This window comes from Uranotaenia lowii, chromosome 2 (assembly GCF_029784155.1).
Source record: "Uranotaenia lowii strain MFRU-FL chromosome 2, ASM2978415v1, whole genome shotgun sequence".
NCBI classification, from domain to species: domain Eukaryota; kingdom Metazoa; phylum Arthropoda; class Insecta; order Diptera; family Culicidae; genus Uranotaenia; species Uranotaenia lowii.
This window is the reverse complement of record NC_073692.1, coordinates 245,240,698-245,265,496: the sequence shown is the minus strand read 5'-3', so window position 1 is coordinate 245,265,496 and position 24,799 is coordinate 245,240,698. Positions and strand designations below refer to the sequence as shown.

General features: G+C 37.6%; 1 protein-coding gene and 1 long non-coding RNA gene across 3 annotated transcripts; both read left to right on the top strand.

Annotated features, from left to right (window-relative positions):
- The first annotated feature begins 806 nt into the window (after window positions 1-806).
- LOC129749676 (uncharacterized) lies at window positions 807-2,151 on the top strand. The gene is made up of 4 exons (XR_008738128.1): window positions 807-1,448; window positions 1,513-1,627; window positions 1,681-1,794; window positions 1,853-2,151. It is a non-coding gene; the product is annotated as an uncharacterized LOC129749676 (long non-coding RNA).
- A 2,475-nt stretch (window positions 2,152-4,626) lies between these two features.
- On the top strand, window positions 4,627-22,560 carry LOC129747990 (caspase-like). Of its 2 annotated transcripts, none has more exons than XM_055742439.1 (3): window positions 4,627-5,021; window positions 5,359-5,687; window positions 21,920-22,560. In XM_055742439.1, the coding sequence occupies exons 2-3, from the start codon at window positions 5,381-5,383 to the stop codon at window positions 22,444-22,446; spliced, it is 834 nt and encodes a 277-aa protein (XP_055598414.1). In that variant the 5' UTR covers window positions 4,627-5,021; window positions 5,359-5,380; the 3' UTR covers window positions 22,447-22,560. The 2 variants fall into 2 exon arrangements, with proteins under 2 accessions (XP_055598414.1, XP_055598415.1); XM_055742440.1 differs by lacking the exon at window positions 4,627-5,021 and adding an exon at window positions 5,143-5,277.
- The last annotated feature ends 2,239 nt before the right edge of the window (window positions 22,561-24,799 follow it).

The following is a 24,799-nucleotide window of genomic DNA, read 5'->3' as shown; positions in this document are numbered from 1 at the left end:
GAATGTCAATGATGTCAGTATTGATTGTTTCATTGTTGTTTGGAAAAGAAACAACAGAGGTTTGTTTGAGTTGGTAGATGCAGAATTAAAGTAATTTATATGTTATTAAACAATGATATTTTCCATAGGTCGACCGACAGAAACATCGTGTGAACCGGTTAACACGTCGCAGAGACCCTTTTTAAAGCAATCAGGTTTCGGATACGTTTTCCGATGATGATTTATTTTGGAAATATTCAAGTGCAATTAAAGTAAGTATCATACAAAACAATAAATACTAGTTAAATTTATTTTATTTTTAATTATTATTTCAGAAAAGATCAACCCGAATGTCTCGTCAAAGTGAGGAAGTCAATGATTTTTCGAAGCCGAAAAATCTTTTTGAAGAAGAAAAAGTGACGTTTTTTACGTTGTATTTTTAATAAATGATTGTTTTGTAGAAACAAAGTTGATTAATGTTTGATATTCCAAAATTTCACCTAAAAACCACTACGATTGAAAGATATTAATGACCTGAGCAAACATTTGAAATTGACTTTGCCATTCACTTGAAATTCACTTGATCGCTCACTTAAGTGATTTCACTTGACCGGTCACTTAAAATTCACATGAATTTACGTATGGCGCAAATTCACTCCAGATGTCACTTACCTTTAAAGTGAAAATTATTTTCGGTGTATACATAGACAATGACACACAGAAAAAAAATCTGAATCCTTAACAACACTGAAATTGAAAACCCTTAATATTACATGACATAGAATGCGATTTCGTAATGTAAATCTACAAATTTAAAAACAATTGAATCATTCACAGCACTGAAATTCAATCACACTAAAATTACACGACACAGAAAACGATTTACAAATGTAAAATTCCGTCATTTATGATGCTTCTTTTTATTTACATCATATGTGATGTAATTTTACAGATATTTTTCGTAGAAGCAAAAATATCTGAACCCTTAATAGCACTGAAATTCAATGACCTCAATATTACACGACATGGAACGAGTTTTTGTCATGTAAATAAAAAATGTTGAATACTAAGCAGCACTGAAAATTAAATCTACTAAAATTACGCGATATGGATAATTATAATAGAACGAAAATTTATTTTTGATGTAATTGTAATGCATTTCAATACAAATTGGTATACGAAAAGTTTAATCAAAAAGCGAATGGTGATCGCAGTTGTTCAGCAATACCGTGAAATACAAGCACAAGTAAAATATTGCTGGGCATATGATGTAGACGTCGATGCCATATTGGTGGAGCAGCGCTGCGCTGCATGCAAGTGACAGATAACCGCAAAAAGGAGGAAGCAAAGCGCAAAAGTTTCGTTGCGTTTGAATCGTTTTAATTCCGACTGCCCGGAATACATTTACGGAACCTGAAACATCTTTCCAGCAGCTAAATAGTTGATACTTCTGTTCAAGACTTGATAAGGTAAGTTCTCCAGCAGTATGAATTTTGAATGTTTTAATTTTGATTAGTAAATAAACTTTTGCAGAACAAGGCAAAAATAAATGTTTCAAATGTTAGTTTCCGGATCCAGCTAGTGTCCATGGCCGGTGGTTGTGCTGGAGACAGAATCCAAGAATTGGACTGCTTCTGCTTTCATCCAGGTAAGTTTTTCTTGCCAATCGTAATTTTCAATAGTGAAAGTTTCACATTCCAGGTTTCAGTACAGCTGGCCCAGGTAATGCGATACGGTCCCAAACGTGAACAAAACATACGCCGCTAGTTTGAGATTGACCAAATATTCTAAGTTCAAAGATGAAATATCGTTCAGGTAAGATGATAACTCTATTTTTAATCCCTATAGTATTTTTTGTCCATATCCTGTACAGATTTTCTTCACATCATTAAATTCGTGAAACACACTAGCCAGGCTTGGGTGGCCATGTACCGGTTTCCTAAAGTTTACACTTCAATGGAAACAAGGAATCTTCCAGTGAGAGAAAACCAGGAAATAAAGGTGAGAAATGGTTGTAAGAAGAACGTGGATCGCTGCCCGGCTGCACTTTCCGAAGAAAAATGCCATTTCTTAAGTCGTTGGGTAAGTTAGGATAAAATGAAAGATTTAAGGAAAACTAAACTTAATTATATGAGGGGTAGGTTTAGGATATTATTCAATGTAATCAGCGATGTGCCATTTTATGAATTCATAGATATGTAAGAACATTTTGTAACATAAATGAACTTTTTTGTATAAATAAAATGTCTAAACTTTCCTATGTTTCATTATTCATGATATTTAGCATCAATACTTAAAGAAATATCACAAATTCTTTCAATATTTTGTTACTTTTGAAAAATAATACGAAAATGCAAAAAAAATGTACTTTACATGCCGCATTGAAAATTCAGTCCTTTTCTATGTAATATTACAAGCACTAAGTTTTACTCTTTCTTTAGTCATGTATTATTCAACTCGCACTGAAAATTCCGTCATATATGATGCTTCTTTTTATTTACATCATATGTGATGTGATTTTACAGAAATTTTTGGTAGTGTGCACATATCGATATTGTAACATGACACATATCACATAAAAATTGTCAGTAAATCCATAATTTTTTGGCTAATTTTTCAGTAATTCGAAAAACGCCCGAATAATGCATGATTTATTTGTTCCGCTTACATTCTTGTACCCGAATGTACAGAATGCATTCTGTTTTCTGTTCGTTTCTTTTCATTTGCTGATCGGTCAATTTTCGTTTTAAAACTCCTTGGTTCGCATTTCATAATAATTTTCGCCAAAACAATAACGGCCCTATGCACCGGAGGATCGGCGCGGGATCTTTAAGTAAGTAAGTAAGTAACATAAAAAGCATATCAATCGTTAAAACAATAACGATTATGCCGTTTGGAAATGTGATTCGAAAATCAGAAGCGAGCAACGGCTGATTTGAAAAACTGATACGGGTGTCTATGTGTGCGTCAGTGCGAAAATATTTCTGCGTGGAAATTATTTGCACAGGAGTCTAAATAGGTGCAATTTCCGCAATAACTGAATGCTAAACAAAATTCCCTCAATGTTCAAGAAATCTGAAGTTAGAAGCTATACACAGTAAATTTTTGCCTCGATTTCCAGCAAAAAAAAATTGCTGGAAACGTTCAGCAATCCAAATTTTTGCTGGAAACCAGCAATCGGTTTTCGAATTGCTGAATATTTCAGCAATCGGTTGTGTTCTTGTCATTTTTCCTTAAAAATCAGCAATCGGTTTTCAAATTGCTGAACTGTCTAGTTTGCTCTATTAATCTAGTTTGCTGGAAAATCAGCAATCGAGTTTCCCCATTATGGAGTTTGTTTGTCTTGCTGATTTTCCAGCTATTTGGATTGCTGGAAACCAGCATTAACGTTTGCCGTTTTTCCAGCAATTTAAGTTGCTGGAAAGTCAGCGGGACAAAAACCAGCAAAATTCTGCTGGTTTCCAGCAAAAAAAAAAAAATTGCTGTGTATGTTGCGTATAAGGATATATTTTTTGAAGTTTTAAGATCCGGACCACAAAAAATGTAAAAAAGTGGTGTAAAAAGCGTATTTTTCAATCAATGCACTGTCAAAATTGTTTAAGTTATCCCAGATAAATTTTGAGAAAAGGTTTTGATAGTTGACGTAATTTGGCATATTTTTGCATTTTTAGATTGACAAAATACAATACGAATTTTCAAAGGTTGCTGTTTTTATAACTTTTTGTCAAATCAAATTTTTTCCTTAGTAAACCTATAGTTTTGGTGTAGTAACAAAATTATAGATGGAGGTAAATTTTCGATATTTGAATTAAAATTTGAATTAAAAGGAATCTTTCGATTTCTTTGATTCAGCAACATTTCATTTGTTTTTGTAGTTAATTTTTTTTTAGTAATGTTAAAAATTTAGCCCCTTAATGTATGCAGCATCACTATCCATCAATCGATTTTAATTGTTGTTCGGCCTTAATACATTAGGGATCGCGATGTTGTTTTTTTGGATAGCTTAGAAATCTAAACCAAGGAACAAAGAAATTTAGAAAGTTTTTTGTATCCTTTGTGATAAAAAAAAACTCGTTAATACCGTCAAAATAGAGACTGATCAATGTAACCTCAAAGCATCAAATTCTAAACAGAGACGAAATCGATTTTTAAATCAAATTGAAGGTAGTCTAATAAGTTTCCGCAACCATGTTTTACGTTCATAGGAGCCCCGTACTGGTTTTAGAAATACGAAACATGCCACATTCCCTTTAACAGAAAAAAATTATCGAAAAATATTGAAAAAAAGTGAGCAATCTTACCCCGGATTACGGTACTCCAATTATTCGATTAGTCCTTCTGTATCTAGGAATTTAAGTCTTATTGGTATTTTTTTTAACTTGTTCGCCACAACAAAATTGAAGAAAAACATTCGTAGTCATAGGTCGGCGTTAGTTTGTGAAAAACTAACTTGTGTGTCATCTTACTTTGCTGGTGCGTGTTCTACAGTTCTCCCCTAATCCTTACGCAGCAGAATGAAATCATTTTTCTCAACCCCGTCGTCAGCTGGGAAGAATATTTTTAATAAGAAGTGATTCATAGAAAAGATGCAAAAGAAAGATTAGTGAAACCATGATGTTTCCTTATTTCTAAAAACGAACCTAGCCGTAACATTTTTTGGCTAATATTCGAGCATATACCTTCGCAGACGCAACGTACTCTGCCAGTCGTACATTCATTCATAAAATATCAACAGAGCAGGTCCGCATTTCAAAACATGACATCTCTTTGAGAGAGAAACATTCTTCAAATTTCGGGGGTGGTTGTTGCTCGCATACTTGCGTGGACTGTTTCTTCCATACCGTCATAATAACACAACAATTCGGTAGGATGAAGTCATTTCTGATAGTTTTTTGTTCCGGCTTAGTCAAGCAGTTAGTATCAAATCGTTGTACGAACAGATTGGATTGTATAGAGAGTGCCCTAATTGTACAGGATTATTCAAGATCAAGACGGAATCTTCAACCGGGTCATCTGGTCCTAGCTTTTTAATAAATATTCAGGTACCTATCTTATTTAAATACTTAGCACAGTATCACATAGTCACATAAGCACATTGGATTCATTATGGAGGGAATTGAAAGTGATGTACAAGCAATAGTCTGATTCGATTCGAAATGTGTCAATGAACTTGGTGTTTGTTTGTGAAATTATGTCACGCCAAGGACACGCAGATGCGCGTTTGTACCGAAAGACAAAGTATATCAACAGAAAGTATAAACGCGCTCTCGTGTGGCCATAGTTCTTTGTTTCGTTCGAGCAAGTGCACAACTTTTCAATATTCTATCCACCGCTGCCTGGAAGTAAGAATGTAAATTTCATCTTTGATTTCGCTTTCAGAGTTCACTGCCAAAAATCAATCATGTTTGGGCGAAAAGGTGGTTTTCCGAGGCAGTCAACAGCTGGTTCCGGTACCCGGGTATCCGTTGTTTCTCCGGCGTACACAATTGAGCGATACTCTTCCTACTACCCAATGAATCATAAAAATCGCGGAAAAGCGGTAATTTTTACTCATGCCGTGTTTTCGGTGCCGAACGTGAAATTGGCTGCCCGAGAAGGTGGCGAAGTGGATTGCAAAATGCTGGGTGAATCTTTGGAAAGGCTTGGCTTCGAGGTGGACATATACCGCGATAAACGATTGAAGGATATTCTGCAGATTACTGAGAAAGGTATTGTGCTTTACAATTAAAAACTTTCTTTTAAATAACTTATACCTTCCGTAATTCGGGGGGAACATTGATCACTTTTTTTTTTATTCATTTTCTAATGCTTTGGAAGGGGTTGCTTTTCTGTAACACTAAAAAGTTTTAACCCTTCATTTCATGATTTTTTATTTTTCTTCAAAAATCTTTTTAAACAGTTGGAAATGATGAATACATCAAGAAAAAAATTAAAATAAAATTCGATTTTTCACTTTTTCCATACATTAATTGTTGCAAATTTGTTACTTTATGAAACGAAGGGTTAAAATACTTTCTGAGGTAAGGAGTATAAAGCATGATCATTGATAGCAGAATATACAACGACATTAGTGGCTATAGCTGAATGTTTGATACAATACCAGATTTCATGTTTCGGGATAACTTGGATTTTAACGTATCTCAACATCTTCAAAATTATTGTTTCGATGCCAATTAGCACAGAAAGCTTAGAACATCAATAACAGTAATTTTTTGTTTGGACTCAATTGAATTTTTCAACGCTTTTTTTTTTCAAAAACAAATATACTCAAAAGATGGACAATTTTGCTGCATACATTTAGGGGCAAAAATGCTCTTTTGATGTAAAGCTGCGGCTCTTTAGTTAACTGCGCTAATATTCTATATATTTTTGAATAAAATATCTATAAAATCGTACTAAAGCGATAATTGAGTCTTGTGACCTGGCACACGGATTTTTATAGATCCAGAAGAAAATTTTAAAATTACATCTGCTGTAGGAACAAGTGGAAAGGTCCAAATGGCAATATAGCATTTTCTGAATCCTAGTTTTACAATTTTTTGCTTTTTACATAGAAATCAAGAATTAATTAACCATTGACCGTAAATGCAAAGAATAACTGTTGTTGAAAAACAACAAAATTAAATTATCTTCAGATTATTTATTTCCGAAACTTTGGAATATTTTTTAATCAATCGAACACAAACACAGGAAAATCAAAGTTTTTCATTTAAAAAATAAGTAGTTCTTAGACAGCCTCTGTTTGGTTATCATACAACGGAACCTTCATCAAATTTTATATTTTAAGCATTCGCTGCCACTTTTTTGCTCTCTATGAAAATTGAGCAGTTGAAATGTCCGTTTTAAAGTGTTATGGGCAATTCGGACGACGGAGAACAAAATAATACTCGGACACTCGCGTTAACAAAAAGAAACGTGTTTATTGTTCGAGGTCTAATTTAAGAGTGTTAACAAAAACGGAAACAGTCCATTAGCAGCATTTGACAGCTGCGATAAAAACAGGGACGCATTCAGCGTCATCGAAGGGGAGCGCAATTAGAGATGTACGCAGGGTTTGCACTCTCAACACGCCCGCTCAAACACTGCAGTCAGCCAATCCTAGACTGGCACGCAATCTCCTGAATGCCGGGGCAGGAAGACTCTTGGTTAAGATGTCCGCCTGCTGTTCTGCTGATGGAACGTAGTCGACCTTGATGCATCCGCTCTCAACCAAATCTCGTACGAAGAAATGCTTGACATCAATATGTTTCAAGCGACCTGCACGGAAAAACTCAGCAACTCATAAAATGTATTGTAATTACACCTTGGTTGTAACTAACCCTCTGATGCTCAAAATATGTATAACCCCAAATCAAATTTGGGTTGCCAAAATACAGAAGTGACTAAATAATTGACATCGTTTAAACATTTCTGTATAAAAAGTTGTTGTTGCTGGAATGGTAGTCAAAAGGGATGCCAGTCAAAGCCTGACAAGAACAAATTGCCGGTCTGGTGGTCGACGGAGGGCATCTATTTCAGTGTACCTCCATCCGGATGTAGACCTCCAGGTGCTGCTCCAATGGGAGGAGCCAGTGGAGCAGCTCCTGGTGCTATTCCTACGTTACGATGGTGGTTCCGTCGGTGGTCAGCGGATGGACGGAGCATAAGGCTCCGGACAAACGAACCTAGCATGTCACCAAGCAAAGCTCATGGGAAAAGCTGGACGAACTTTCACCAGCAGAAAAATTGCAGTCCCCGTGTCTCTGGACGAAGGAGCGGTCCGATCAACGTATTTTTGTTTTATTTTAAGTTTACCATAAGATTTAAAAATCTTTTAAAAAATCCACTTCCAGGTGATACCAACCTCAAACGGTTTAGATTATCAAGTATGAAGGAGCAAGAGTGGACGCTGGAGAGAAAGTAAAAAATAAATCCGGCAAGCTTCCTTTTATTTTTATTCGGAATTGGACTGTGGTCTCTTATGCTCGGTACCAAACAAGCCACGGTAGAACAAAACGACACTATCGAGTTCTTCTAAAGATTCTTGACAGGTAGGTTCAATCAATCAAATTTTATTTTTTAACTAACTAACAATTGGTTTTAAAGATCCCAATTCCCCCCACGGCATACCTCCAAGGCCAGCTGAAGTACCACATCACAAGCAGTCTCATTGAAATCTGAGGAAGCTGAAAAACATCATTAATACCACCATGACATCAGCGGGATCTACGTCAATCACCGCAGAATTGATTTAAATTTAGATATTTTTTATATGTATATGTTTGTATGCGCAGTTTTATATTTATCAAAATGTATGTTTATAAATAAAGAATTAGAGTTAATAATATTTTTTAGAGAAATCATTTTTAATTTGCTGAAATTTATTTTATTCGTGAGAAAACAATTTCTTAATTGCTGGCATCCCTTCAAAATATACAGAATTGACTAACTGGGTGAAAGCTTTCGAATGTGTAAAAGCTTTTTGCTCACGCTCTGTGTAAAGCGCCCAAACATAAAACTAAGTGGAGACACTTTTCTCGAATCTGTATGGATTTTTATACAGAACAGAGTAACTTTGTTTACCGTGTGTATCCTTTGGGTTAGAAACGATCTTTATAGTCGACTGATTGTCTTCGTGGAACGGAACTGGTTCAACGACGGATAGTCCCAAATCCTTCAAGACTCGGATCAACCACTGGCCGTGGCACGCAGCTTTGCAAAGGGCAACCAGCTCGGCTTCCGTTGAGGACAGAGATACAGTTGCATGCTTCTTAGCGATCCAGCTCACCGTGGCACCAAACAACTTGAAAACGGCGCCAGACACCGAGCGACGATCCACAATGTCACTGGCCCAATCAGCATCCGTATAAACTTCCAGCATCGGGCCATCGACGCTTGCTTCATACACCAATCCATAATTCAGTGTACCTTTCACGTATCGGAGCACACGACGTAGCTGCACCCAGTGCTCTTCGTTAGGGCAGGCCTGGAACTGGCTGAAATAATTGGCGGTAGCAGCCAAGTCCGGCCGGGACGTAAGCGACACGTACATGACACACCCTACGAGTTCACGATACGGTTGTGTGGTCATCTTGGATTCTTCTCCTTTCGCTAACTTGAGACGGTTCTCCATGGGCGTAGCGATTGGACGGCAGTTCTCCATCTGGAAACGAGAAAGGAGGCTTTCCAGGTAACGACGCTGGGTGATACGTAGGACTTTCTTCGACTTGTCCCTTTCTATCTTCATTCCTAGAAAATGACGGACTTCACCCAGGTCAGTCATCTCAAACTTCTTCGCGAGACACACTTTTACACTCCGGACAAGTTTTTCAGAGGGACTGACCACTAGCACATCATCAACGTAAATAACAATGATCACCGGATCTGGTCCGTTATCGCGTGTATACAGACAGAGGTCATTTGCACTTCGGGTAAACCCAATTTTCTTCACGAATGCGTTAAAGCGTTCATTCCACTGTCGCGAAGCTTGTTTCAGTCCATAGAGCGAGCGATTTAATCGGCAGACGAGATCTTTCTTCTTCACAAAGCCTTCCGGCTGACACATGTATATTTCTTCTGACAAATCACCATTTAGGAAGGCCGTCTTTACGTCCATTTGATGGACGACCATTCCTGCACTATTTGCCAACGCCAACACTGCTCGCAACGTGTCTAGCCGGGCCACTGGGGAGTACGTCTCCAAATAATCAAATCCTCGCTTCTGGCTGAACCCTCGCCTTGTGCCGAGCTGGTTGCCCATCCTTACCTGGCTTCACTTTGAAAAGCAATTTGCACGATATGGCGCTTCTTCCTTCCGGTAGTTTCGACAAGGTCCACGTTCCGTTTCGCTCCAACGAATCCATCTCGTCTTGCATCGCCCGCTGCCACAAAGCCCAATCGCTACGCTTCCGCATCTCGCACAGTGACTCTGGGAGGTCCTCCACATACGACAGTGCATTTAAGGCAAAACTAGCATCCACCTCGTAGTCCTGATGCCACACAGGGGCTTTACGTACTCGAACCGACCTACCACCAGAGCCACTTCCGGTGATCTCCGATTCCTCTTCCGCATCTTCTTCGATTATACTAGAGAACAGTTCATCTTCTTCATATTCACTTGTACAATCTTCTTGGACACTGTTTTCTTCTTCTTTAGCACTGTTTTCTCCTTCTTTAGCACTGTTGTCTTTTTCTTTACCACTGTTTTCTTCTTCTTTATCACTGTTTTCTTCGAGGTATACTACCTCATCACTGTTCTGCTGCTTCAGCTCTCCAACCGGAACCGCCGTCTCCAGGAAATCGACGTCTCGAGCCGGAACCACTGATTTCGTTGCAGGATTCCATACTCTGTATCCAGCGGGGCAATATCCGACGAATATTCCCTTCCACGCCTTCGCATCCAATTTCTTGCGGCGTTCCTTTGGGACGTGGACGTATACGACGCACCCAAAAGCTCTCAGTTTTGACACGTCCGGCTTTCGTCCTTCCCACAGCTCAGCAGGCGTCTTGTCGCAATCGTTGGCTCTCGTCGGACACCGATTCACAACGTACGCAGCGGTCTCGACCGCTTCCACCCAAAATTCAATTTTCGCGTCTTGCAACATAGCCCTAGCACGCTCGACGAGGGTACGATTCATCCTCTCGATCGTGCCGTTTTGTTCAGGGGTATAAGGCACAGTGAACATAACCTGTATTCCCTTCCGACGGCAAAACTTCATAAAAGCCTTGTTTTGGTATTCTCCTCCATTGTCGCATTTGAATCTGGAAATCTTGGCCGAAAACTTTGCCGACACCAAAGCTTCGTAGTGCTTAAAACACTCAAGCACCTCCCGCTTCTGCCGCATCGGGTACACCATGGCGAAGTGACTCCAATCGTCTGTGAACGTCACGAAAAACCGCTCACCGTTCCGACCAACCGGCTTAATTGGCCCGCACACATCTGAGTGAACGCACTCCAGAATTCGCGACGATCGTTTACCCTCAAACGACGCGAAGGGTTGACGCGTTTGTTTGCCAACGATGCATGGCTCGCACACTACGACACTTTTGTCCGAAACGTCACACTCCGCGACCGGTAAACCGTGCACCATATTCTTACGGATCAGCTGTTCGAGCTGATGGTTGTTTACATGTCCGAATCTACGATGCCACAGTTCCAAACTTTTCGCGATCCGACCGCAAGCCAACAACGATTCACTTTGGCACTCTTCTTCGGTATAAAAGTCCAGTTCGTATAACTTGCCGCGACGCGACCCGGTTGCAACGAGTTCGGAATTGTTCCAGATTTCAACTTTCCCGTCATCGAACACAACTCTCATACCTTTCCGTTCGACGCTCAACACGGAGAACAAATTGTACCGCAACGATGGCACGTAAAGTACATTGTTTACTTCACACGGAATACACTCGCGATTTACTATCGAAAACAAACGCACTGTCCCGATGTACCGAGCTTCAATTGACTCGCCGTTTTTGGCTACCGCGATTGCCACAGGTTTCTTCAGGGGTTTCATTTCTTGGAACAGGTACTTGTCTTTCACTAAATGATCTGAACACCCCGAGTCAATAAACCACAGCACTCGCCGGTGTCCCGAAAAATCGTTCTTGCCGGTCAAAGTGACAAACGAAACTGTTTTCGCGTTTGCCAAATTTGCCTTAGATTTCGGCTTCTCCTGCTTGGTGCCTCGGTAGGACTGCTGCTGATTCTTTGGACACTCCGAAATCTTGTGTCCTTCTTCTTGGCATCCGCAGCACCTTAGCGGCTTCTTCTTCTTGCGAGGCTTCTTCGATCCAACGAAAGCTGCTCCAGACGATTTTGGGGATTCCAACTCAACGCCATTTCCTCTGAGTTTTATCTCCTCGTCGAGCAAGCGGCATTTGACGAATTCCAGATTCAGGTTTTCCTCGGGCATCGTCTCGAGGGCGGTGACGACTGTCGAAAATGCCGATCCAAGGGTGACCAGTAGATGGCAAATCACATCTAAATCCGCCAACACTGCACCGGTTCCACGATATTGCCGCACCAGGCGATCGAATTTGAGGAAATGTTCCTGGAGGCTGCCCGAGTCGAATCGCAGGTTCAGTATCTGTCTGTAGAGGTACATCCGGCTGGCAATACTTTTGCGTTCGAATACACGAATCAATGCATCCCAAATAGCTTTCGGTGTTGCATGTTCCTGTATATATTCCAGCTGCGTATCGTGGATTCTGGATACCAGCAAGTTCTTGCACTTTCTATCCTGCTTCTGGCGCTTCTCGAGAGCCACCTCCTTTTGCTTTCGCTCAGCCGCCGTATCACCTTCCTGCTCCCAAAGAGCCTCAACATCAGCCGCTTCCGTGGCAATGCATGCAAGGAGATCACGTTCCTCCAGCAGCACCCACATCCAGAACTTCCACGCGCTGAAGTTCGACCCATCCATCAAGGGCAACAAGAATCGATCACTTTTCTCCTCATCCATCATTCCCGACACTTTTACGCGCAACTCGCGGTTCCTGGGCCGATAACCTAAAGTGTTATGGGCAATTCGGACGACGGAGAACAAAATAATACTCGGACACTCGCGTTAACAAAAAGAAACGTGTTTATTGTTCGAGGTCTAATTTAAGAGTGTTAACAAAAACGGAAACAGTCCATTAGCAGCATTTGACAGCTGCGATAAAAACAGGGACGCATTCAGCGTCATCGAAGGGGAGCGCAATTAGAGATGTACGCAGGGTTTGCACTCTCAACACGTTTTTCTTAATATCCAAAAATTATCATAGAAAAACCATGAAAATAACTCTAAAACTATACCTATACAAAGGAAAAAAGTTGAACTTTCATATAAAACAACCCATTTGCTTCTAAATGCTAACATTTTATCAGGAGAGGTGTTTGTTTGCGCCATCTTCGAAAAAACAGATATTTTAAAGCTTCAAAACTACATTTTGAGTAATATAAAAAAATCTTCAACTAGATTACCAAAGTTGGCCAACTTGCTCGAGAACGGTAGTTTTTTTTCGCGGCAGCATTTTTCTTCGGCAGTCCTTAAATTACATTCTTGTTTTCCTTTATTAAGAATTTTTTCGAAGTTAGTCATTGTAGTAAATAATTAACTTAATGAAAATTCCTGGTGTGTTGGTTAGATAACTTTTTCGGGAATACTGGCAATAGAAATCGATTTCAATCCGAGCACATTGCTTGTTGTTGGTGTTGATTTGTCAAGTGAAGATGTCTATTCAGAACTAGGAAGGAATTTTATTCGATTTGAATTGAAGATTTGAACAAAGTTATTTTGAAGAGGTTTTGTTCAACAAAGGAATCAAATCAGCTAAATATAACTCAGAGCATTGATCATTTTCAATTTCATTTAATAAAATAGTAAAATAGCTAAACTCTATTATTTGGATTCGTGGGAGTAGGACAGGGCATCACACGAGCGGAAAACTGATATACAATGGATTGTGGGTTCAAGCCAGCCGGAGTATCTCGGCAAATTTGGGATCTTGAGCAAGTAACCTCTTGTCGAAAGACCTATCAGCCACTGGTGGTTCTAACATTCATACATACATACAAACAATATGAAAAAATCTTCAACTACAAACCAAATTTAGCCTATTTCAAACTCAATTTATAGGCTTTCAAACGTAGAAAACAGTTTTCGAATATTTTAACTTCAGATTTATTTAATGATGAATATCTGAAAAAATTTCATGTTGGTCAAAGTTACCCCGATGATCAAAGTTACCCCAGTTTACGGTATTTAAAAAAAAATAGCTGGTCTCGTACGAACTCCGGGGTGAATGGATCAGGCAGTGAGTGAGTGATACATGAAGCCGATCATTAGCGTATTTTGTTTGATTTGATATATAGCAAATTCATAAATTTATTTGTTGTTATAACGTTTTTTAACATCAGTTTGATCAAAATCAAATTGTAGTTGTGTTTGTGAGCGAAAAGATGTTAACTTTCGCCGGGTTTTTCAATTTTTACAAGTTCTCTTATTAAACTGTCGTCCGTCACGTTAAAACTACTGAGAATTTATGGTGTCCCGCACAACTGTTTGATTTTTCTCGTCCTGCAAAAAATAATTTTGAATTTCATATAATTCAGGCAGATACTGAGTGAGCTACATTCAGAATGGATCAGTTTGTATCTCACTCATCTCCGATATGCGATGTTTGCTAATCCGATGATTCTGAATGACTCGGTTTGCATAGCTGATAGGAGCGCTGATCGAGATTGCATACCAGCCAGGCGAAGCAGTTGCGAGAGGCGCTATCCCATTATACAATCAGAATGTTTCCAACAGGAAACGCATCCTGAGTGTTTGTTTTGATTGATTTTCGGAACTCTGGTGAACGATAAAATACAGACGACTTTACATTTCGTTGAGGAAAGTTTTCATAATTCAAAATGATTATGAAAAAAAAGACTCCTTTAAAAACTTAAGTTTATCTTCACTCAATAAGAATAAATTAGCGCAGTAGGAGAGTTAATTCTATTCCTTTTTGAAACATTTGGTCGATGAAATCAACCAACATGTGAAAAAATATCTCTAAATCAATTCTCTTCGCCCGTTATCAAACGTTTTATTTTTCCAATTTTCTATCTGTATTTTAATGTTATAATATTATATTGAACTTTATGAAGAGATTACCCAAGCAACCAAAAGTCACGTTTTTACTTAACTCCGAACTCCGAAGTTCACATTTGGCTGAAAAAATGTTTTACGGGAACTTCAGGTGACTCTTGTCGCGTAAAAGTTACTCAGAAACTTCTATCGCCCTTTGAAAGCATAAACTATCGATAACGGAACTTCTAAGCGCATTTAATGGAACTACTTTCAAGAAGGTCGATAACGTTCGCGTAACATTCTAAAACGTACCATTAAGATACTTGAAGGTGTTTTGAAGAACCTATATGGGAATTCTGAGCGACATGTCAAAAATGTCTTTCAAGAAGGTCGATAACGTTCGCGTAACATCCTAAAACGCACCATTAAGATACTTGAAGGTGTTTTAAAGAACCTATATGGGAATTCTAAGCTACATGTCAAAAATGTCTGTCAATTTCTTGTCATGGTATTTGTTTTGTTTATATCTGTACTGATATTTACAAATGGAATTCAAGATTTTTTCGAATTTTTCTCATAAATGTTAAGATATTCGAATAAATTTTTGATGATGCGAATTATTGTTATTATTCATATTGTGTACTGAAAGTCCTTCAAACGATATAAGGAAAAAACTATTGACCAACCTATTCAATCATCTCAAATGATATTGAGTTTAAATACTAATTATTACAATGGCAATGATCTATTGCTGGATTGGTCGAGAGGCTGGTGAGTTTCATTGCAATCTAGAGAGCAGCGGTTCAATTCCCTAGGCGTGTAAGCAGCTTTTGTAATCAAAACAATATAATTAAAACCAATGAGATAGACCATGATAGACCGGCAACCTAGCAATCTGACATCTGTTTGTCAGAGCAATCTGTCAATCGGTTTTTTTTTTCGGCGCGTAGAAGTTTCTTGACATTCTCTTAGAAGCTGAATTGCGTTCTCTACACCCACCTAAACGAACTTGAAAGTAGCTTTAAGAACTTAAATTTTGGGCTGATTAGCATTCCCTTCAGACACAAACAAGACCTGATTAAGCTTCTCTGGAACCTTTTTAAGGGAATTCTGGTTGCTTGGGTAACCACCGTAATTTTTGTTTGTTACTTTGATTTATCGGCCTAGCGGTGAAAAGTGATGTCCTTTTTAGTAGGGACATCTAAAGATTATGAAATTTTTTATATAGATGGATAGAAGGTTAGAAGAAATGAAAGATGGTGAAAATGAGCGGGTAGAATTTGTCTAGAAGCATTACCATCACATACCAAATTTTTGTTCCTCACGAGCCTACTACTATGAAGTGGTAGATACAGATAGAGTTGCATCTACCACCACACATTAGTAGGCTTAGCGTGGTCCGCCCCACAAGCGAGAACTTGTAGTTCGTCCGCACTACAAGTTCTCGCTTGTGGGGCGGACCACGCTAAGCCTACTAATGTGTGGTGGTAGATGCAACTCTATCTGTATCTACCACTTCATAGTAGTAGGCTCGTGAGGAACAAAAATTTGGTATGTGATGGTAATGCTTCTAGACAAATTCTACCCGCTCATTTTCACCATCTTTCATTTCTTCTAACCTTCTATCCATCTATATAAAAAATTTCATAATCTTTAGATGTCCCTACTAAAAAGGACATCACTTTTCACCGCTAGGCCGATAAATCAAAGTAACATTATATTGAACTTCATGCGCTTTTCGCTGGTCCGTCATATATTTATGTATGTATATGTATGAACGATTTTTGACAATTTGACAAAAGAAGAAATTGATATTTGCTCCGGCCTTACATCAAAGAAATGTTAATGGTACACACAAAAAAAAAGCATAGTAAAATTACTAAATCCGTGGTTTAAATGAACAACACGCAACCATATTTTTGAGTCAATAATGTTTTGTTCTTGATATTACCATGCGCATAGTAATTTTACTTTGTGTTAATTTTGGCTGCGCATAGTAATTTCGACTGCATTCGTAGTAAAACTATTAATGATAGGATGAGTTTTTTTTCTTCGAGCATTGTAAAAGTGCAATTTTCCATTATTGAAATAACACATTAAAAGGAGTATCGTATCATGGTCTATTTTACAAAATTACCATGCGGCATGATATAAAGGCTTGTAAATAAAATTCATTTGTTACCAATTAAAATTTTTATTTTTTAACTCATTTTATGATTTTACGACCATCCACGGTCGGGAAACTGGGGTTGCGTCGAAGCTTACAGCTTTTCTGATTACACTTAGAGTCTGAAATGAAAATTAGAAAACAGGGAAACAATTAATTATAGGAACTAGAAAAACTGTTCAGTTTGCGTATCCCAAAGGCAGTAGAAAAATTAGTAAAAAAACAAAATTTCACTCACCTCAAAGACTGCATGCATTTTCCGGACCGGCAGATGTGGTGAAACTGCGTCCCGCTTAAAGTGCGCCAGTTCACCGGTTACCATCCTTCGTCCTATTATTGTCCTCCGACGTTGGCCAATTGCTGAAATCTTCACTGGATACACCATCGAGGGAGGTTCCCACGGTTGGGGAACTCGAGAATCGCATTCGCTGAACTAAAACAAATAAAAAAAAAAACTGTGAAACTTTTTTGCCTACACAAGATTCGAAAAAATGTGAAACAAAAAGAACACAATCTCACTAACCTGAAAACAGCATTTCCAACCAGACCGATATGTTGTTCGGCTCTTGGTGCGTCGGATTGAAGGCTCGTTGAGACTTTTTCGTCAACAGCAACAGTTTCTTGTTGGTTTGCCTCCTCCGCCGGGGCATTAGTCATCAGCCGACTGGTCACATCAGCGTTGTGAGGCCTGCCCCAGGTGCACATCACAATCGACCGAAACACTTATTCACGCCGGAGATTCCAAATTGACGTACCCGCGGGGCAACATTATTTTTTCCTGGTACCGAAACTGCAACCGACTGGACGATGTGTCAAAAGTATCATGCGCATAGTAATTACAAGCACACGAATCGTGCAAAATCTAAATATCATGCGCATGGTAATTTAGACACGAAGAAATTACTATGAGCTGTCAAAGTTCTCATAGTAAAAATACTATGTCGTAGTATTATCGCCCAGATTTTTTGTAGAAAATACTAAATCATGGTTGAAAATACTAAATGATGGATATAGTAAAATTATCATGATCTTGTATTTGAAAAACCCATGCAATTTTTTTCCGTGTAGTGCCTACCTTCAGGGGCAAAAATTATCGAAGAAGATAGATTTCCAGCGAAAGTTGACAGCGTATATCTTCTAGGACAAAAATTAACTTTCTTCGGTGTTACATTATTTTCTTCATTTACAGAGAAATTTTATTTTCGGAAAAGTTTCCCACCCCTTATGAGGTCCGATAAAAGTACAAAACATAATATAGAGTATGGTGGGGTAAAAGTACGACCTCAGTGCTATCCTATTTTTAGAAAATTGTGCAGTTGTTTTTTCCGAAAAACCAGAAACAGCATTTGATTGCTTAAACTTTTATCTCTCTTTTAAAAAATTACGAAGATAATCGATCGACGCATTTGATAGCAGTAATGAAATCAAATCTAACTACGTATCGTATTTGAGCAATTTTTTACGCGAGCAAGTTTTTGTAGAAACAAAAAATGAATGCTTTGATTCAAAATGAACAGTTTCATTTATTTCAACGTTTTTTTCCTTTTCCTTTTTTTGAATCAAAGCATTAATATTTTGAATCAAAGATTTTTCAAAAGAAAAACTCTTCGGAACAAAGGAAAATGCAATTGAAACAAAAAAAATTATTTATATCAAAATCACAGGAAATTTTCCTCGGTTTTTGCGGCACTTTCCTTTGAATTAAAAAATCTTTTCGCTGCGCTGAATAGCTAATCTACCACGACTACACGCAGAAAAAAGATTTTTTATTTCAAAGGAAAGTGCAGCAAAAACAAAGGATTTTTTCCTTTGATTTTGGGATAAATAAAAATTCCATTGGTTCAAGGACATTTTCCTTTGTTTCAAAGAATTTTTCTTTTGAAAAATCTTTGAGTCAAAATCTTAATGCTTTGAAACAAAAAACAGTTTCATTTGATGCAAAGTCTTTTTCGTTTGCTACAATGTAATTTAGATTTAGATTTAAAAGGATTGGTTCATTGAACTATTTCCTTTTATTCCAATTGGAAGAAATATTTTCTGTTGTTCAGAAGTTCCAATTATGAATTTTGAACAATAAAAAGAAACAATTTACATCTTAAATTCATTTTTATTACAAACTTAACACAAACACTATGGTTCACTATAATGGAATTAACCGGTCCTAAATTTTGGCCTGAGGGCATTCTTCTTGGACCGCTCAATAAACTTCCGGAAGCAACTCCGGTCATCCAACTGGTGATTGCCGCTGAAGATCGGCCCGAAGATAATCAGACCGCTGGATTTTGGGCGGAATCAGCCGTGGTCCTGTAACAATGCAAAAGTTTATATAAAATCTTAAATATTCACTTTTTGACTAATGGATTAACACGCACTTACCATGGTATGCATTCCTCATCCTGAATCCTCCTAAATAGCTATCTCTGATTCACTTTTGTTTGTTTTGATTTTTAACACGACCGGCCAAACTTTATTCGAAATTCGGTACTTGCTCAATCCAAATTATCTTCTAAGTTTGAAGTTTTAACTTAAAGAAATTATTCCTTTCTGTTGAAAACATTTTTCTTTGGTTGAAAGAAAATTTACTTTGTTTCAAAAGACATATGCAATTGAAAAAATGTCTTTTGAATCAAAGAATTTGTTTAAAATCAAATTCCAAAATTATTCAGTTCAAAAAATTAATTCTTTCTTTCAAAAATTATTCATTTGAATCAGAACGAGAATTCATTGATTCAAAAAAAACAGGAGTTTGATTCAAAAAACTGAGTGTTTTGAATCAAAGTCAGTTTTGTTTTGTTTCAAAATCCAAGTTTTCTCTGCGTGTACAACCTTTATTTCGAAGCATTTTTTTTTCGATTTTCTTTATCTACGACTTGTGATAACGTAAAAATGAAAATCACATTTGGTACAGCTGTTTTATGAGGATTTTCAAATCGACACTACTAGCACTCTGATGGATAAAAAAATATAGAACAGATAAGGTTTAGTAAAAGTGTTTTAACAAATTTATGGCTGCTTGAAAAAAAGATATACCCACGTTGTGGATCAAAAATGACATCTACACGCAGAGAAAACTTGGATTTTGATACAAAACAAAACTGACTTTGATTCAAAACATTCAGTTTTTTGAATCAAAATCCTGTTCTTTTTGAATCAATGAATTATTGTTCTGATTCAAATGAATAATTTTTGAAAGAAAGAATTAATTTTTTGAACTGAATAATTTCGGACTTTGATTTCAAACAAATTCTTTGATTCAAAAGAAATTTGTTCAATTGCACATTTCGTTAAAAACAAAGTAAATTTTCTTTCAACCAAAGAGAATTGTTTTCAACAGAAAGGAATAATTTCTTTAAATTAAAATTTTAAACTTAGAAGATATTTTGGATTGAGCAAGAACCGAATTTCGAATAAAGTTTGTCCGGTTGTGTTGAAAATCAAAACTAGTGAATCAGAGATAGCTTTAGGAGGATTCAGGATGAAGAATGGTAAGTGTGTGTTAATCCATTAATCAAAAAGTGAATGTTTAAGATTTTATATAAACTCTTGCATTACAGGACCACGGCAGATTCCGTCCCAAATCCAGCGGTCTGGTTATCTTTGGCCCGATCTTCAGCGGTAATCACCAGTTGGATGACCACTATTGAGCGACCCAAGAAGAATGCCCTCAGGCCAAAATTAGGACCAAAATTATAGTGAACCAGTGTCAGTGTTAATGTTATGAATAAAAATGAATTTAAAATGTAAATTCTTTCTTCTTATTATTCAAAATATTCCTAATAGGAACTTCGGGACAACAGAAAATATGTCTTCCAATTGGAATAAAAGGAAAATGGTTCAATGAACCAATCCTTTTAAATCTAAATCTAAATTATATTGTAGCAAACGAGAACAACTTTGCATCAAATGGAACTGTTTTTTGTTTCAAAGCATTAATATTTTGATTCAAAGATTTTTCAAAAGAAAAATTCTTTGAAACAAAGGAAAATGCCTTTGAATCAAAGGAATTTTTATTTATCCCAAATTCAAAGGAAAAAATCCTTTGTTTTTGCGGCACTTTCCTTTGAAATAAAAAATCTTTTCGCTGCGTGTAGACCTTTAACTACGCTCATTAGACCGGTTGTTCTCTACGGGCACGAGACATGGATATTGCTCGAGGAGGACCTGCGTACACTCGGAGTATTCGAGCGACGAGTGTTAAGGACCATCTTTGGCGACGTACAGGAGAACGGAGTGTGGAGGCGAAGGATGAACCACGAGCTCGCGCGACTCTACGGCGAACCCAGTATACAGAAGGTGGTGAAGGCTGGCCGGATACGCTGGGCGGGACATATTGCGAGAATGCCGGACGACTGTCCTGCAAAACAGGTGTTCGCTACGAATCCGGTAGGAACAAGACGAGCGGGGGCGCAACGAGCGAGGTGGTTAGACCAAGTGGAGCGTGATCTGGCGAACGTGGGGTGCCCGAGGAATTGGAGAACGGTTGTTATGGACCGAGTGAATTTTAGGAATTATGTTCGTCAACTTATGTCGTGAGACGGAATACTATGTAAATAAATAAAAACCTTTAACTACGCTAACGCGTGTCAGAGGTGTTTGTTGTATGCGGTAGTCGAAGAAAAATGTTAAGTGTTTCTTCGTAAACGATATGATTGAACATTTTGTAGCATTTAGGACCATATACGGTTTTCGCGACACCAATTCGAAAAACCGTCCAAACTGTTCAAATTAGATTTTTTTTTTCAAGTAAGTAAATTTTTATTTCAAAATTCACAAGGATTTCAGTTGAAGAAATGGAAAATAGACTTTGTATGATTGATTAGTTTCGCAATTTGCAGCGTGAACGTTTTGGCAAATTTTCCTATATTTTTTAAGTGACCAATGATTTGCGTTTTGGTGATGTTTGAGTGGCTTGTTATATTTATTTCACGTTATATGCGGCTTCAAATATTCGCAATCGATCAATTTGAAACATAATCGTACTCAATATGGCTTTAATAACCCTCTGGAAAATTCTTGTCGGCATTTTAATAATGTTTTACTTTTTCGACTTTTATTTAAGTAAGTGTTCTTTTAGATTAAGGATTAGTTAACAAGTATACACATCTGTGTCGAAGGTGATACAATAAATAAATAAATAAATATATAATAACACATATTTCGACACATTTTTTAACATCCTCCACACGATCTTGTGTACTTATTTTAATGTACCTACCTAATTTGTATGTTTCTATTTCAGTTTCAGTTATGGATCACAGTAACAGTGACTGCCTAGTCGTAGCGATTCTAACCCATGGCGATGAAGGAGAAATTATCTACGCTCATGATTGTCCATACCAAATATCCAGTATCTGGACCCAATTCACCGGAGACCGTTGCCCAACATTGGTCAGCAAACCGAAGATATTTCTTATCCAAGCTTGTCGAGGAAATGAACTCGACTCAGGCGTCAAAATCGAAAAAGATGGTGTAGCTCGCTACAGTATTCCGACGCATGCGGATTTTCTGTTTGCCTTCGCAACAATACCTGGATTCATGTCGTTCCGGAACACTAAAAATGGTTCCTGGTTTATTCGAGAGCTCTGCCACGAGTTAAACGAAAACGGACAACGATACGATTTCCTGACTCTGCTGACTTTTGTTGTTCAGAAAGTGGCGTATGGTTACGAATCAATAGCGCCAAATACTCCAGAATATCATCTGAAAAAACAAACACCATGCATTGTTTCAATGTTAACCAGACTGTTATTGTTCAATTATGTTTAAAAAAAGATGTTCATAATTTTAAGTGTATTTTTCCTGGTAACAATTCATTAAGCTATTATTCATGTTTTATTTTTCAAATTATAATATTCTAATAAACTAAAACCAAATCCGTAATATTTACTTGATTTAGCATGAGAACTTTCCTTTTACTTGCCAGAACTATCATTACAGAGAACCAGACAACGCGCCTCGAACAAAAATGTGTCGAATTCGTGTGTAACTATTAAAATTGTCGGCCATTTTAAAACCCTTAAAGTTAACCTAAAAACAGCACCATCTAGTGGCTCTTAGCTGGGTACAGCTATAGGCGATGGGCGAGCTCGAAGGTATACGATTCCGCATGTGTTCAACAGATAAAACAATAGCCTTCACTCATTTAACCATAGACAATAGCTAAAATTTGTGAGTTACGTCATTGTTTCGTGATCAGGCACTAACAAAGTCTATTTCCTAACTGGCTGAAAAAAGTAAATAAAAACATTTAAAAATGCATTTGAAATTTTTTTGCCAAATGCTTAAAATCAGTCACTCTAGGGGCATAATGAGAATCCCTCCTGGGGTAGTATAAGCACAGAGAACAGACGTACAAGCTCGAACAAAAAATCTTCAAAAAAGTGTGTAAAATTTCAAATTCTGACACCTAAAAAATACGTTGAAAATTGATTTAAAACAGTGCCATCTATTGCGCCGTTCAAAAGTTACAGATCAAATTTCCAAGAGCCCAGTTTTCGAAAAGGCGTAATCGTATATGAACTCAATAATAATTAAACTAATGCCACTCTAAAATAAACGGGTTAAATTTATTGCTAGTTAAAAAGAGTTGCTTTTGACTGGACAGAATTGCACTTCCTTTATTTTTGCACCACGGAGGCAGTCAAAATAACGAACAGTTATGAAATAAGTTTTTGATCTTCTTGATCGGTCAGAGGACGAATCGGCTATATCCAGTCAATTAGGAACATTCTTGACGATCAGCCTCACCCATCAGAACTGATTCTAGACATCTCGAAGCGGATTACTTCCAAGTAAATATCACTTTTGCATACCATTGTTCATAATTTAGTAGCTTCTAGCTTGAAGAGAATAGCGATTAACTATTAAGATATTATTCTATGATGCAACGTAACGAAAGTGTTAGAAACTTTAACAGCGATTCTCTTGAAACATGCTAAACAATTCATACGACCTGTTCAAAACTGACCAAAATTTTGTATTTTTTTCTCAGTTTTGTTTTGACAGTTCTCTTTGGCGTGTTTGGAGACATCTGGTGGCCCAGCCAAAAAACAAAAATTAGTTCTAAATGTTCGTTGGAAATTTTATACAAGTTTCGTGGGCTAGCTTGTACGTCTGTTCTCTGTGGTATAAGCACTGATCACATTATAAGCACTGATCACATTATAAGCACCATTATAATCGGGGCACGATGAGCGTTTTCTGCTGTAGAATCTATAGCAGCAAAATCAATTCGATGGAGTCAACTGAATTGCCAGGTCGTTTCGTCAAAATTTAGGCCAATGCGAACTCGAGCGGCGGAACAAATTGACATCTGCTTCGCCGCGTGTTGAGTATGTCAGGTTTAAGCGATTCACATACATTTTCATCAAATGTGGTTCGCCGCATTGAATAGCATTCGCCGGTTCGCATCGCACTCGCTATGTCATCGGCCTAACAGACCTTATCGCGACAACTGAGTCATGGTTACTCAGAATGCGCCAATAATTCTGAAGAGGTTTTTGGATGCTTTTTTCATGCTAGAATAACTTAAAGCTGTATTATTATTCAGACAAATGATGGATTTGTTGATTGATGAATAACAAAAGTCAAAATATTGTTCATACACCTTTATTTTAAAAAAAAAATCCACAAACTTTTTGGAATTTTTTTGGCTCGTCGGGATTTGTCTCCCGGGCCGGGACCCATTATGCCGTACTAGATGGCAAATCTATTTGGACCATCATCACTTCGTCGCAGAATTCTGTAATATAAATAAAACCGAATCAACATCTAGAAATTACCTTTAAAATCAATATATTCACCATGTAAAATTTCAAGTTTTTGCTGCACAAAAACCAACCAAGTTCAACCGCCTCGCACAAACTGATCAACATTTACTCAGTTGTCGCCTTCAAGCACTCGCGTTCTCTGAGTGCCGAATTTTCTGACGTCTGAGTAATTTTTCCGCTGATAATTGAATTCATTAAGAACAGCCGTCGCACACAGGGGTAAAACATGAAAAAGGCGATCAAAACTGTTTTCTGCCGAAACGGTACGTTTTAGACCTATAGTGTCTTCGAGACAAATGGCCAACATCACAAGGGCTATAAAATTAGTTTTTTGAAAAATTGATTAATCC

Excerpts from the sequence above, each read along its gene's own strand:
- LOC129747990 (XM_055742439.1), top strand. The coding sequence starts at position 5,381 with ATGTTTGGGCGAAAAGGTGGTTTTCCGAGGCAGTCAACAGCTGGTTCC. Across the intron at positions 5,688-21,919 it reads TCTGCAGATTACTGAGAAAG|TTTCAGTTATGGATCACAGT; the intron begins GTATTGTGCTTT and ends TTTCTATTTCAG.